The sequence below is a fragment of the Hypoxylon fragiforme genome (genome assembly GCF_022984875.1).
Source record: "Hypoxylon fragiforme strain CBS 206.31 chromosome Unknown GGS25scaffold_8, whole genome shotgun sequence".
Taxonomy (NCBI): Eukaryota; Fungi; Ascomycota; class Sordariomycetes; order Xylariales; family Hypoxylaceae; genus Hypoxylon; species Hypoxylon fragiforme.
The window spans coordinates 196,853-210,467 of NW_026054763.1; the positions used below are offsets into that span (position 1 = coordinate 196,853).

At 48.3% G+C, this 13,615-nt stretch overlaps 6 protein-coding genes and 1 non-coding gene across 7 annotated transcripts; 3 read left to right on the forward strand and 4 right to left on the reverse strand.

Moving 5' to 3' along the window:
* Nucleotides 1-13: 13 nt before the first annotated feature.
* On the forward strand, nucleotides 14-1,205 carry GGS25DRAFT_397430 (DUF1348-domain-containing protein). Its single transcript, XM_049258392.1, has 3 exons — nucleotides 14-323; nucleotides 454-731; nucleotides 827-1,205. The coding sequence occupies exons 1-3, from the start codon at nucleotides 226-228 to the stop codon at nucleotides 919-921; spliced, it is 471 nt and encodes a 156-aa protein (XP_049113560.1). The 5' UTR covers nucleotides 14-225; the 3' UTR covers nucleotides 922-1,205.
* A 2,244-nt stretch (nucleotides 1,206-3,449) lies between these two features.
* GGS25DRAFT_533675 (uncharacterized protein) lies at nucleotides 3,450-5,011 on the forward strand (the record flags this gene model as incomplete). Its single annotated transcript, XM_049265696.1, has 3 exons — nucleotides 3,450-3,659; nucleotides 3,718-4,141; nucleotides 4,225-5,011. The coding sequence occupies 3 exons, from the start codon at nucleotides 3,450-3,452 to the stop codon at nucleotides 4,980-4,982; spliced, it is 1,392 nt and encodes a 463-aa protein (XP_049113561.1). The 3' UTR covers nucleotides 4,983-5,011.
* Nucleotides 5,012-5,158: 147 nt separating this feature from the next.
* GGS25DRAFT_501940 (fumble-domain-containing protein) lies at nucleotides 5,159-7,959 on the forward strand. Its single transcript, XM_049261981.1, has 3 exons — nucleotides 5,159-6,031; nucleotides 6,103-6,385; nucleotides 6,462-7,959. Exons 1-3 carry the CDS (start codon nucleotides 5,717-5,719, stop codon nucleotides 7,367-7,369), a joined length of 1,506 nt encoding a protein of 501 aa, XP_049113562.1. The 5' UTR covers nucleotides 5,159-5,716; the 3' UTR covers nucleotides 7,370-7,959.
* A 149-nt stretch (nucleotides 7,960-8,108) lies between these two features.
* GGS25DRAFT_t102 lies at nucleotides 8,109-8,182 on the reverse strand. Its single transcript has one exon. It is a non-coding gene; the product is annotated as a tRNA-Val (tRNA).
* Nucleotides 8,183-8,796: 614 nt separating this feature from the next.
* GGS25DRAFT_524268 (uncharacterized protein) lies at nucleotides 8,797-10,082 on the reverse strand (the record flags this gene model as incomplete). Its single annotated transcript, XM_049264567.1, has 2 exons — nucleotides 8,797-9,186; nucleotides 9,270-10,082. 2 exons carry the CDS (start codon nucleotides 10,080-10,082, stop codon nucleotides 8,797-8,799), a joined length of 1,203 nt encoding a protein of 400 aa, XP_049113563.1.
* Nucleotides 10,083-10,432: 350 nt separating this feature from the next.
* On the reverse strand, nucleotides 10,433-11,549 carry GGS25DRAFT_397510 (uncharacterized protein). Its single transcript, XM_049258393.1, has one exon. The coding sequence runs from the start codon at nucleotides 11,366-11,368 to the stop codon at nucleotides 10,784-10,786; it is 585 nt and encodes a 194-aa protein (XP_049113564.1). The 5' UTR covers nucleotides 11,369-11,549; the 3' UTR covers nucleotides 10,433-10,783.
* On the reverse strand, nucleotides 11,530-12,997 carry GGS25DRAFT_501951 (uncharacterized protein). The gene is made up of 2 exons (XM_049261982.1): nucleotides 11,854-12,997; nucleotides 11,530-11,799 (listed from the first exon to the last, which is right to left on the reverse strand). The coding sequence occupies exon 1, from the start codon at nucleotides 12,593-12,595 to the stop codon at nucleotides 11,879-11,881; it is 717 nt and encodes a 238-aa protein (XP_049113565.1). The 5' UTR covers nucleotides 12,596-12,997; the 3' UTR covers nucleotides 11,530-11,799; nucleotides 11,854-11,878.
* Between the last annotated feature and the right edge of the window lie 618 nt (nucleotides 12,998-13,615).

The window sequence follows — 13,615 nt, forward strand, 5'->3', positions numbered from 1 at the left end:
CTATTATTCACGTCTCCGAATTCCCCGAGACTGGCCGAAAGGCTAGCGGGTAGTCAGCGGTTTTGACAGTCGCCGGAGCGCGTCAAGCTTGATCATACGCCGACAGGTTCAATATAAAAGGTTCGAATGGCAAAACAAGATCCAAGTACCTAGCCTTCTTAATATTAGAAACTCCAGATCAGAAAGAAAGGTTATCTAATCAAAACAACATAGATATCATACGCAATGGCGAGTGACAATAAGGGGAAGCCTCCATACCCACCTTTCACGGCGGAAACTGCGCAGATCAAGGTGAAGGCTGCGCAAGATGCTTGGAACACGAAGTGCGTTCAACAGACCTGTCTATTTCCACTCAGTCACTCATGTTTCAAGTGGCCAACTCTCTCCCCTAAAAAAAAAAAAAAAAAAAAAAAAAAAAAAGCAAGAGATTAACATAGGAAACTCACAAAACAGGGACCCAGCAAAGGTAAAGCTAGCCTACACGCCGGACTCGATCTGGCGCAACCGAGACACCTTTCTGCAAGGCCGGGAGGAGATCGAGGCCTTCCTGACCAAGAAGTGGGAGCGCGAGAACGGGTACCGCCTCCGCAAGGAGCTGTTCGCCTTCACCGACAACAAGATCGCCGTGCAGTTCTGGTACGAGTGGTACGACGTCCAAGGCCAGTGGTGGCGCACCTACGGGCTCGAGGACTGGACGTTTGCTGAGGATGGGCTGATGAGGAAGAGGCAGAGTGAGTTGTTAACGTCTCTTGTTTGGGTCTGAAAGATTCAGCGCTACTACTTACTTGCTTGGAGGAAAGATGTTTGCTAACATGGATATTGACAGTGAGTGGGAATGATGTGAAGATTACTCAGGAAGAGAGATGGTACAAAGATGGCGTTGACGTCAATACTGTTGTCATCTCCGAGAAGCATTGGTGAGACTGGGGAGATGGAAACTCAGTTTCTGGTAGGAAAAGGGACTGGACAGCAAAATATGATGCGGTTGTTTGATAAATTATTATTCTTGTTTCCAGCTCATAAACAATGAAACAACTTATTGAAAACAAAGCACTCAAGTTCAAGCAAAGAAAAAAAGGGGTAAAAGTCAATCTCGCAATAGTACTACAGCACCAACCCAAAAACCCATATACCCATGCATAGCATTTTAGATTAGCATACCTACATACCTAGGCACCGTACCAGTCGCGCGGTCTCGACCAAATGGCTTTTATCCGTCCGCAAGGTAACCCGAGACGACATCAGAGACAGCGGCCTCGATCCCCTAACCTAGAACTTACTACCTACCCACATCCTTGCTCTTCCGAATCTATTGACTCGGGAGCGCCACGCATGTCTTGCATCTTGCCGACTTATTGGTGTGCTACTGGGGCTGGGAGTGGCGTAGGTATCGTGCGACGGAAGATGCGAAGAACAGGTTATTTCTGTATTTTTGTGAGACCTGCTTGGCTAGACTTGGATATCTCCAACCTAGAATTAGGGACAGGGTCAACGTCAATAGGAGGGTATCACGACAGAGGAGCCGCGGCTCGATAGTAGGGGGGTCGCGATGTGTTTTTATGACTTACCTAACCTACTCATATCGCCTTCACTGTCCAGATCGGACCTGCTCAATTAGCATGGGAACATTATGACTGGAGTTCCAGTCCGAGGGTGGGCACTCACTCTCACTCTCACTCTCACTCGCTCACTCGCTCAAGCATCACATAAGTGACGAAAAAAGCCACTTCAGCTAAGTAGACCAACTACCTTCTTAGCAGACTAATTGATCAGCCTCCTAGTAAGATCAAGATCATAACAGGTTTCCTCACGACGCCACAGGAGGATGACTATGACCCCTGCATGTCAAAAGCATCGAGAGTATCCTCTCACCTTGGAAGGTCGAAAGGAGTTGGAGTAGGTAGATACAGAGAAGAAGCCGTGTTTCTAGTGCCGTATGTGCCTATCTATCTGCCTATAACGACGACGAGCGTACTCATCAGTAAGATAATTCAAGTTCACAAAGTGACCGACATCTAGTCGAAGCGCCGACGTAGCACTATATCGACCAGTACCACCTGTCATCAATGCTGCACGACGGCTCATGCTACATATTAGGTACAGGTACTCAGCTTATAAGTACGCATCTAACAGCTGCTTAGCCATACAGGGAGCCGGGCCCTTCAGGCACAAGAACAAGTCCCGAATGCATGCCATCAAGGACCCCCTGCCACCACCCCCCTGTGCCGATTATCGTAGATTATAACATGCCTACCTAGTTCCTAGTGTAACGCCGATCGCATTGTGGAGATGAGCGTGGGTGTAACCTCCCCCCTATCATATAGTGTATCTCCAACCCTCGTTTATATAGGAATGTAGAACTTACTTACATGCTCCAACCTTTCAGCCCATTATCATAGTATAATTTACTTACTTATATAGGTAGTCCTAGCTGAACGTCGTAGCCCATCCGCTCAAGTCTCGGCGACCCTCGACTAGCTAGGTAGCACCTGAGTCATGCGTACCATCTAAGTAACCTAGCTATACATTCAATCGCGAAAGCACGCCAGCAGCGTTCTATCTCCTGACTAGGTTAGTTATCTCAGCCTCGACGCCTGGCACAGCTGAGATCTGAGATCTCTTCTACTATGGACTTGAGAGGTATCTAGCCTACTTAGCTTCCGCATACTATCTTTCAGTCTAGGTTCATGGGAAGCAAAGAGGGACGTTTGACTCGCGCAGACTAGTCTTTGATTTTCTTGCTGGCTGAATAGGTAAACTTGATGAAATCTGGCAGTTAGCTTGAAGTGGGTGTTTACTCTACCTAGAAGATGCCGCTCGTGGAATACCTACGATATCTTGGTTGAATGCTTTGCAACTTCATACATGATCATCTAAGAGGCGGACATCCCTCATATCCCAGCCCACGACATCCATACACGGATAACGTCGTGTACAAGTATACCTGATCACTACCTAAAGCCAACTCCAAGATACAGTGACAATAACTTAAGCTACGCTACCAATGTCTCTGGTATTGTACCTAGAGCCACATGGGACTTCTGTTCAGCCCCAGAGCTGTTCCTGGCTACCTATACATCCATATGCCTACTAGGTAGATAGGTAGTCTACGAACTATGCGATGGCGCCTGTGTTCTCGGATACACTTGCCCTGAGTCCTAAGACATTCTCCGATGCGTCCGTCTAATCTAGCTCACCCTATCCATTTTCTCTAGGCTCAGAGATTTATACCAATGGTACCTTGGTGAAAAGTGACTTATTTTGCTTGGGGCCGGTTCCATCGGTAGGGTTATATATACTTACTTAAGTATGGCAGGTATCAGGACAGACTGCATAGCTGGTGATATTTTGGATCCTCTCTTCTACTCGCCTTCTACTTACCTTCTACATAAACCTATCTAATATTTAACAGAGTAAATAGGTGGTATTATACCAGTCTTAGTCACAAGATGGGATTTCCATCACTCACATACCAGCGGCCGGCATACGTCAGCAAGGAGCGGTTTCGCCAGAGCAGCGATGACAGCAATTCCCTCACCGAAAATAGGAAGCGTGGCTCTTCGCTCGAGTCGGGTCAATCCGGTGTCTCCTCTTCTCCCTCCACCGGAATACCGGATGCCCTCGCGTTCGACAGAATCATGAGCGGTGGAACATGCCCCGTGAGTCCTCTGTAACCAAACACGAAGGGCCAACACAGCCAGCTAACATTTCACAAAGCCATGCACGATACGCGACTTCATGAACTACCTCCTCTACATCGAGCACTCGGCCGAGAACCTGCAGTTCTTCCTCTGGTACCGCGACTACGTGAAGCGCTTCGCCCTGGCGCAAACCGCCGACACCCGGCTCTCGCCGGAGTGGACGCAGGCGATGGAAGACGAGACGACGGCCAGGATCCAGAAAGACGCCGTGGAACGGATGAGGAGGGAGCCCAAAGCACTTGCCGCCATATTGAAGGGCACGGTTTTCGATAAAGGGGCAGATGTCGCCGCGGTGGACAATGGTAATCCAGACCCGTTCTCGACACCGCCGCCCACGCCTAGCATCAAGAGCGCGCCTTCGTTTCTCCCCGGGTCCCATTATTCGGGCTACCGCACACGGGGCAGAGATGCCTTTAGCGCCGTCGGTGCCACGCAACCTTGTACGTTCTTCTTCTTCTTCCTCTTCTTCTCCTATACCCCACCTACCTCCCTACCTGCAACCCCCCTTTCTTACCAACTCTAGTCACCATCCAACCCTTCCGCGCCGAACTCAACCGCGTGGTAGCGACCTACATCGCGCCGGACGCCCCGCGCCAGCTCAACCTCTCGGCGCGCGAGCAGAAGAGCGCCGTCCAAGCGCTCGCTTACACGACGCACCCGTCCGCTCTGCGCGCCGTCGCCGCCAGCGCCGAGGCCACCCTGCGGCGGCAGGCGCACCCGAACTTCGTGCGCTGGTCCATCTGCAACGGCAACGGGGCGCGCGTCGGGTTCGCGCGGGGGCTGGGCGCTGCGCTGGTCCTGCTGGCGACGGCGGGGGCCGGGGTCGTCGCGCTGGGCAGCGCGGCGCGGGGGTGGCGCGCGCTGTTCGCGGTGGGCTGGGTGCTCGGGTTCGCGACGCTGAGCGCGGCGGGGAAGGGCATGTGCGTCGTGCTGCATGGGCTGCACCATCGGCACGTCAGGCCGTGGGAGCTGTTCGAGCGTTCCCCTGCGTCGGAGGGGTCGGATTCGGGCTCGGAGCTCGAGGACCAGAAGGGGGTGGGGAGTAGCTGCTTCGACGCGTTTGGCTCGGGCGCGAGTAGCTACGAGGACGAGCCGTGGGTGGTGAGGTATCAGCGGCGGAGTGTGGTGCGGAAGATCTTTGATCGCGAGGTCTGGATCCAGGAGCCGGCGCTGCGGCAGATTCAGGACGTGATATTTGTGCAGTCGTTGTTGTTGGGGGTGTTGGGCGGTTGTGTTATGACGGCTATCTTTGTGGCTGTGCCTGCTGGGAGGTTCTTTTGATACTACATACTTCGTAGTAGTTATGTAACCTTAGTATTATGTTTAAGTCAAGGTGAATAAGCGAATAAGCCGGCTGAAGTAATAAGGCTTATGCACATAACCGGAGATTACTTAGTATAGTAGTCTCCGGCTCCCCACGGCTTTCGGGATGTGATGGTTTTATCGATAAGGTTAAGCATAATGATTAAAGTCAATGAATTATCGCCATTCCAAAGTTCCCAAGAATCCAAACCCAATCGCGCTCGTTTGAGGTCTCTACAGTTCTAACCTTAATTATCAAATAATTATCAAATAAATGTAATAAATCCGATTGACCTATCTCCGTTCAAAGTTGACCCCTTCAACTTCTAAATTCTTTTGTCTTTTTTTTTTTCGATAACCCTCTCAACCCAGGATATCACTATCAATTCCCCCATGCTACAATTGATTTCATATTCGGTTGTGATCTGAGGTGAGATTATGAATTCATGCCTCCTTGACTTCTTTCACTCTTAGGCCTTCAAGCCGACAAGAACATCGAAGCTTCATATAGAGAATCGAGATATCTATATATACCTCTGAGGTATCCATATAGATATCAAGTGCCTCGAGTTTGCTTCTTTGTCTTTACCCCACTATCCCACTTCACTGTCCCATTAATTGTCCCACTGTCCCACTGTCCCACTATCCAGCCCGCTACCTAGTACCTACATATCCCCCTCCCTTTCTCTCGGCCTTAGCCGGCGATCGAAGCAATGCCAGACAAAGACACTTACCAAGCCGAAGTCGCAATTGTCGATGGCGAAGACGACGGGAACACTGCCGACACGACCGAAACGAAACATGCGACTGGAAGACTGCGCACCATGACCAGCATCGCCGAGATCGATAGTACTATTACACATCCAGGCTCTGTTCGCATCAATGTCAAGGGCGCATACATTGTAGATACACCCGAAGAGCCTGGTACCCCAGCGAACCTCTCTGCCTCCGCTGGGAATAGTTACTATGAGACCAAAGACATTCGTTTACCGAATCATACCGCCGTTGTCAGCCATATAGCTGTTGACGTAAGCTTCCTTCTTCACTTTGCAATGCGACACTCAATAGTATGGTCTGGTCATTGACTGTATTTATATAGATTGGTGGTTCCTTGGCCAAGTTAGTATATTTCTCCCGCGAAGCGCATTCGACTGAGCCAGGCGGTCGCTTAAACTTTCAATCCTTTGAAACCGATCGCATAGATGACTGTATCGAGTACATGCGACACCTGAAGGACAAGCAGCTCGCCCTCAATGGATCCAAACCGGGCGAATTATGCGTCATGGCGACCGGAGGCGGCTCCTACAAGTTTTATGACCAAATCAAAGAACGCCTTGGTGTTGATGTTTTGCGAGAAGACGAAATGGAGTGTTTGATTATTGGTGAGTTTTATTGCTCTTTTGCGCCCAAAGGTTTCCGTATACGTTTCCGTATACTGACACGTCCATGTCGCAATAGGCCTGGATTTTTTTATCACCGAGATACCCCGCGAGGTCTTTACGTATTCTGAGACAGATCCAATGCATTTCGAATCGCCAAATGTGAACATCTACCCCTATATGCTTGTGAATATAGGGTCTGGCGTCAGCATCCTTAAAGTGTCCGGACCGCGAACATACGAGCGTGTGGGTGGTACATCTTTAGGAGGCGGTACTCTTTGGGGTATCCTATCACTCCTTACCCCCGCCGAATCGTTCGACGAGATGCTGGATATGGCGGCGCATGGCGACAATACCAAAGTAGACATGTTAGTTGGCGATATATACGGCACCGATTATGGCAAGATCGGCTTGAAGAGCACCACCATTGCTAGTTCATTTGGTAAAGTCTTCCGCATGAAGCGGGAAGCAGAAAATGAGGCTGAGGACATGGGTGGGCTTTCCAATGGCGATGACCAAAATCGGCGACGGCAGCAGAACTTGGACCAGAACTCATCGTCGGCCTCGCAAGCGCAACACCGTCCTACGTCCTCTAGGGCGAGTGAGCTAGCGCGGTCACGGTTTTCCAGTGCCGACATTTCACGATCTCTCTTATACGCCATCAGCAATAACATTGGACAAATTGCTTTTCTGCAGTCGCAAGTGCATGGGCTGTCAAGCATCTACTTTGGTGGGTCCTTCATTCGTGGTCACCCGCAGACCATGAACACCCTGAGCTACGCCATCAAGTTTTGGAGTAAAGGTGAGAAGCAGGCATATTTCCTACGGCACGAAGGTTATCTGGGCGCCGTAGGCGTATTCCTAAAGCATCAGCCACGGAATTGGGGCCGCAGGGGCAGCTTCGAAACTGGCGAAGGGCTTGAAGAGAGGCTAAGGGTGCGAACAGAGGAATCTTCGTGTCACTTCTCAGTAGATCCCGATCAGTGATCCATATGGATCATCAATGGCAGTGATACCAACTGAACATCACGAAGAGGTCCCGACTAGACTAAAAAGTTGCTAAACTTGGAAGTCTATAAATGAAGCTATACGCAGCACTCATAAATATCAGCGGTTATGTGCCGTGGCATACCTATAACTCACCAGGTACCTCCTACTTCATTCCTATCTAGGACCTAAGTTAGGCACCTAAGTAGGTGCGCATATATTATATCCTCATATCCGTATCACAATCATTGTACGAGGTAGAAATGCCAGGTATTTATCATTATTGCTATTCCTGTAGCACATCAGGAATTGGATAGTTGGATGGATGAATGTTGCGCGCGCCAACCAGAGGTCGGCGCAAGAAGGAATATACGGCAGCGAATGAACTGAAATATATTGTTACATTCGTAATTTTTTCGTCTTATATACAACGAAGTTACCTATGTTTCTCCCTATAAATAGTATGCACTACATTGCCTAGAACCTAGTTTACATAGTAGATATTCGGTATTCGGTATTCGGTATGCGAGTAAGTAAGCGAAGCACTTTCACGAAAGGAAAAACGAGTATTAAACTCAACTAGATTTAGGGCGAAGACCTACATACTAGTACCAATTTTCTCAGTGACAAGGAATTTTACTTCAATATTACCTACCGAGCAATGAAGAAAAAAATAAAATAACGCAACGTAACGTAACCTATGTACAAACATGGCCAAAAAAAAAAAACAAAAAAAGAGTGATCGAACCCAGGCTTGAACTGGGGACCTTCAGTGTGTTAGACTGACGTGATGACCAACTACACCATCCGACCTTGTCTTGGTTCACGATATGCTGCTTGGGGAAGCGGCTCACGTGATTGGGTTTTGGGAGGGTTAGTTTGGTGTATATACCTAGGTAGGTGTTTAGTAAGTTACTATAAACTAACTACCTCTAGGGTATGTAGCTGATGAAGCTAGGGGTGTACTATGTTTAGTATGTTAGGGTAGCTAGGTACCTATGTTAGGTGTATGTAATATGTATGTACGATGGATGGCGGAGACTGGAGTGGGCATGCAGTGAATGATGTATTTACCTAGCAAACATAGAAAACGTAGACCGAGGTTGGTGTCCTGATGTCTCTCCCTATCTTTATCAATGTCGTTCTTTAAGGAAATGTATAACTACATAGGATGAGTTTGTGTCTTGTGAGATCAATGTTCATGTCAAGATATATAATATATAACTAGGTTAGGTAGGTATAATTAGGATGAGTTATGGTCTTTTAGAAGTAGTATCAGGCAGGTAGGTAGGTAGGTAGGTACCTACCTAGGTATGACACATATGAGCATCCAAGCTCTTCCAGTGAGACCGTTGCCTTTCCTTTTTACCATATCCAACCCGCCGCAACACAGAGCAACAGACTACTCGTCAGGCAGAAGTGGAAACTTAAGGGGATAGCGGTGATCCATCAACCGATATTTCGTCCTCCAGCTCCGCGTAGTCAAGCATATCCATATCCATACCCATCCCCATCCCCGTTTCCGTGTCCGCCCACTCGAGCAGCGCTTCCGCCTCCGCAAAGCAAGAAGTCCCGTACATCTCCTCGACAGCAGACTGCATATCCAGGATCGGGTCGACGCAGTGCTGGTGCGGTTCGTCGTCATCGCCAGGGCTAGGGACAATGCATTTCTTGGGCGCGTAGTCCGCGAAGATGCAGTGTTTGGCGTGGGCAGAGCCGAGAGAGCACTCCTTGTCGGTGCCGTGGCGGTGGGCTGGCCGCGGGTTGTAGCATGTGGGCCGCAATGCTGAGTATCTGCAGTCGCAGCTGTAGGGGCGCTTGCTGGTGTTAGTTATTTTCTTTACTTTGCGTGTGATGATCATTATTATTGTTATATTGCTCGCGTGCTGGAAGTACTTACGGTTGGGGCTTCAACTATAGTAGGATATATCGGCTTCACGGACAATAGATCATCGTCGTCTTCATCGTCAAAGCTATCAACAATGTCTTCAGAACCAGCGTCCCAAGGTCGGTGAACCTCGAGACTTTTGACCATGATCTCATCCAAGGTATGCCTGTTACGCTCATCTCTATACGGCGAGCAAAAAATCCGATAGCCGTTCAGCAGAGGCTCTAGCGGTGGGTTGGATTCGGTCTTGATAGCTCTAAGCTGGATCTCAAACAACGCTTTCTTTTGCACATCACTGATTTTGGCGAAACTAGAGAGCTCGGAGGGAGTAAGGAGCGCGAGCTTGGATTCCCTGGGACGGCCGAGTTGCTGCACGAGGGCCAAGATCCGAATCGCTCCTATTGTCTTACGAGGAGCGCCGATGATCGTGTATAGTCTGCGGTCCGATGCTTCAAAACCAGGAACCCAGCAGACATGAGCTATACGAACACGAAAGGCTTCATGTGTCATTAGATTAACGACATAAACCTCGCCATCTTCACATCCACCGTTTTGCACCGGTACCCAGGCAGGGAAATGGCTAGGGTTTCGCGAGTTCGTTGAGATGACCACCCCGTGTGCCTCGACTCGATATGCATGGCCACGGATGTCATCTGTCAATTCGGTAGAACTACTAATTATTCGAGGCTCTTGATTATTTCGGCCTTCCAACGGTCGAATGATGAGTTTCTGAATGCGAGAATTCAAATCGAGAACAGGAGACTGCGCTACGATGTTGTGATGGACCCAGTGATAATCCCGAACTAATACCTGATAATGAGCCATAACAAGTGCTATGATATACTTTGATAAACGTAACCCATTGCTTATCACTGGACACGGCAACCTGTCTTAAAAATAGATCACTACGGGATAGCTTGAACGAAACACCTATTTATCGTGTTAAATCTACGCACTTGTATCTAGATGGAAGGTGAATCACCTCGCTATGAAGTCTGATGAACTTGTGAGACCTATCATGCTGGAGATGTATAATAGATGACGCGGAAGGCTTGGCGTGCCCTCGGAAGTGTATATGCAGCGTAAAGTCCGAATAAGGGTCCAGCTGACCTGTTCGTATGGAGGTAGGCCAGCGGTGAACTGGAGCCAAACTACCTAATCCATGCTGGACGGCCCGGCAGGTCGGTGATAGTTGATCAATTTGATTTCATGGGCCGTCATGAGAAAGCAGTCCTGGGCGGGTAGAGGTCAAGCCGAATGAGCGCCACCCAAGTATGTAGTGCGAATACCTCCCAACAGATACAGTGTACGTTCGTAAGCGCGGTGGTAATACATAGGTAGCTAAGACAGAGAATCCTGTGTGGCTTGCCCAAAAAGTATCTCGCTCGCTCGACACAAAAGTCTTTATTACAAGTCACCAATCACCGACTAAGGGATGGCATTGCGAAGACATGGCTGATCGGCTAGACGTGCTCTAGGAGCCGAATCCGTTCTCTTGCCAGTGTTCGTATTTGAACTCAAGAAGATTAATTGTCCTTCTTTGGTGGCGGTTTGGTCTCTTGTTCTTCTTGGTCTTTTCTCAGTAAGACACGCGCCACCCATTCTTCCACTTCACGCTCCGCCTCCTCGTCGGTTTTCCCACCGGCAGGACCAATATGTCGTCGCGCCTTGTTTCTTAAATCCTCGACGCTGGAGATGTCAAATGCCCAAGCTATGCCACCAGTAGCCATGATACCAAATCCCATAACATTGAGGGTGGCTAGATTTAAAGCCTCGAGGGCTATTAAAGAGCTGTCTGATGGCAAGGTATTGGACGGACGATTGCTTGGTTCATAGAATTTTGGTATCGTTGCCCGAATCTTCCTATTGACTGAGCGCCTCGTGATCAGAGTCGAAAGGGCGAGAAAGCCTGCGCCGGCAAAAAATACGCCTAGTTGTTGCAGGGAGCGTTGCGACAGGATTGGCGGTCGTGGTTCGGGTGGTGGCAATATATTTTGAGGAGATTGAACGGAAGACTCGGTTATGGGAGGGGTAGAGGGGGATGAAGAGGAAGACGACGGTGGAGGCTCTTTATCCTTCGCCATCGTCATGGTAGTTCCGAATGACCACATTGGTATTGGTATATATGGGAGATGAATAGCAAAGAAAGTTCAGATCAGACACAAAAGAGTGATGTGCAGGTATCTAAGGAAAAATGCCATTAACAGTAAATGAGGGCAAACTGGCTTCTCGCAAAAATTGCAAAAGAATTGCAAAGAATAGAAAGTCGAAGTTATCGTGTGCTACTACTGTAGGTACTATGTACAATACATGTATCTAACTTGGAACCCTGTAACTGCATATCCATTACTCAAATCTGGGGTAAATAAGTGTAACCGAAGTGGGTCTACGGGATAGATCCATGGATACGTGATAAATACATATTGTATGATATTTGCCTATGTACTACTCCTGAATATATTGTCTTATACACATACATGGTCTTCCAAACTCCCACCCTCTGCCTGTTTGCTCTACATATTTTGCTTTGGATATTTCTCTTCTGCTAAGTCAATTAGCGATGGGTACCACACATTGTTAACTTCTGACCACTGACTCTATCTAGACAAAACGATATTATATTAGGAGTTGCCATTCGACATGGTCCCCGAACTCGCACTCGACGTCCTGGTCCGCTCGGCTTGATCAGCCAACAAAGTGACTACGGATGGAGATAGCGGGATTGGCATATTCAGAGGTCGTGGAGAGTCGAGAATAAATTGGTCCATCCATTCCTTTCTCGTTAGACTCTCCTCGCACTCATTCCACGTGTCCGAGTGGTATGGAAGCACCAGCCTAAGAAGCCTTACGAGAAACACGAGGCATGGCCGGATGCTTTCTAACTTGAAGTGAAACCAGAGTTCGTCCGGCGATAGGTTACTCTTCACGCTTTGGGTTGGGAAGACCTCGGACCAATGGACGGGGTGTTCGTCATCATACTCTTTAAGCTTAGCAACTAAACGGAGTGCTGCTGCGAGATGCGTCAGAGGTGTTTGAAGCTTTGATATGGTCCCAATATTCGTTTGTTTTTCTTCGAGAGCAACATGGGCGGAAACCACTTTGCAAGTAAATTTTCTGTATAGGGTCCTTCTTGTCTCGTCTAGCCTCGACCCTTCGACCTCTTCGAGAAGCTTTCCATAGAACATATCCACCCGACTGGAATGCTCCACCCCGGCGAGTGGAAACCGGATCAGTCCTCTCCAGACTTGGAAGGTTGCCAAATGACCTGGGGGAGGTTCACCGTTCAAACATTTTCGAGCAGTGACGGTCCAATCGTAATACTCGGAGAATCTACTCATATTCTACCCAGCCCGGATTAAAGGCGCGCGGCGGTAGGTGACGGTTCATACTTGAGATATTCTGGATTTCTTACAGGGCGTGCTTGATGTAATAGTGGACTACATATACATACCGTAGCTGTGCCTTTACACAGTATGCGCAAAAGGCAAGGACGGGATGAGACTACGCCTCTCGGGCGTATTGATCCGGATGGTTCAGAGCCCAATAATCGTCAGCGAATGCCTTGAGGAAGATATGAAGGATCAGATGTTCAGCTTCCAAGAAAAAGCAAAATAGACACGAGGATGGTTCCCGGGCCGGCGATTAAATTGGGCAGCCAGGGCCAGTATAATTCAAACATTCTTGAGCAAGCAAGCCTCTTATACACTATGTCCACTAGTTCCTGCAACATGACAGATCCGTCTCTTTCACCAGGAATAGTGAGACGAATAGGCCATCAACCTGATGGATGGTGAATAGAGCGGTGAGAGAATCAAGTAGTGATTATTTGGCAACCCTATAGTAAGTCCATTACACAGTTTTATTTCACTTTTTCGTTTTGAATGCCTACCTACATGGTAGATATAGACTTGAACCGCTTCAAAATAATATCGTTAAGGTAGGGTACTACCCCTATAAAGTTAGTATCATAGTACTCAAGACTGGGTATGTACCTAGGTAGGTAGGTAGGTAAGTACCTACATACTATGTAGTAGATAGTTATGTAAAGGACTATTCCGAATATTGAATATGTTTAATAGGAACTGACCTATCAGACAAGATCTATCGATCTAAAACGTGGACCAAAGACTTTAGCGCCGATGAATATGCAGTCTACACCCAAATAGCCGGGGTTTTTGGTCCCTCCACTTTAACCTTATATCCTCCTCCGTCCTTTAAGTTTACACCACCTATCAGATTGTATGCAGGCATCTGCCATCTACTCTTTACATGTTTTATTCTATACTGTATCTACTGTATCATTGATCTATCTCCGTAAACCTATACATACTAGTACCACATTGGCTAGCAACCCGTCC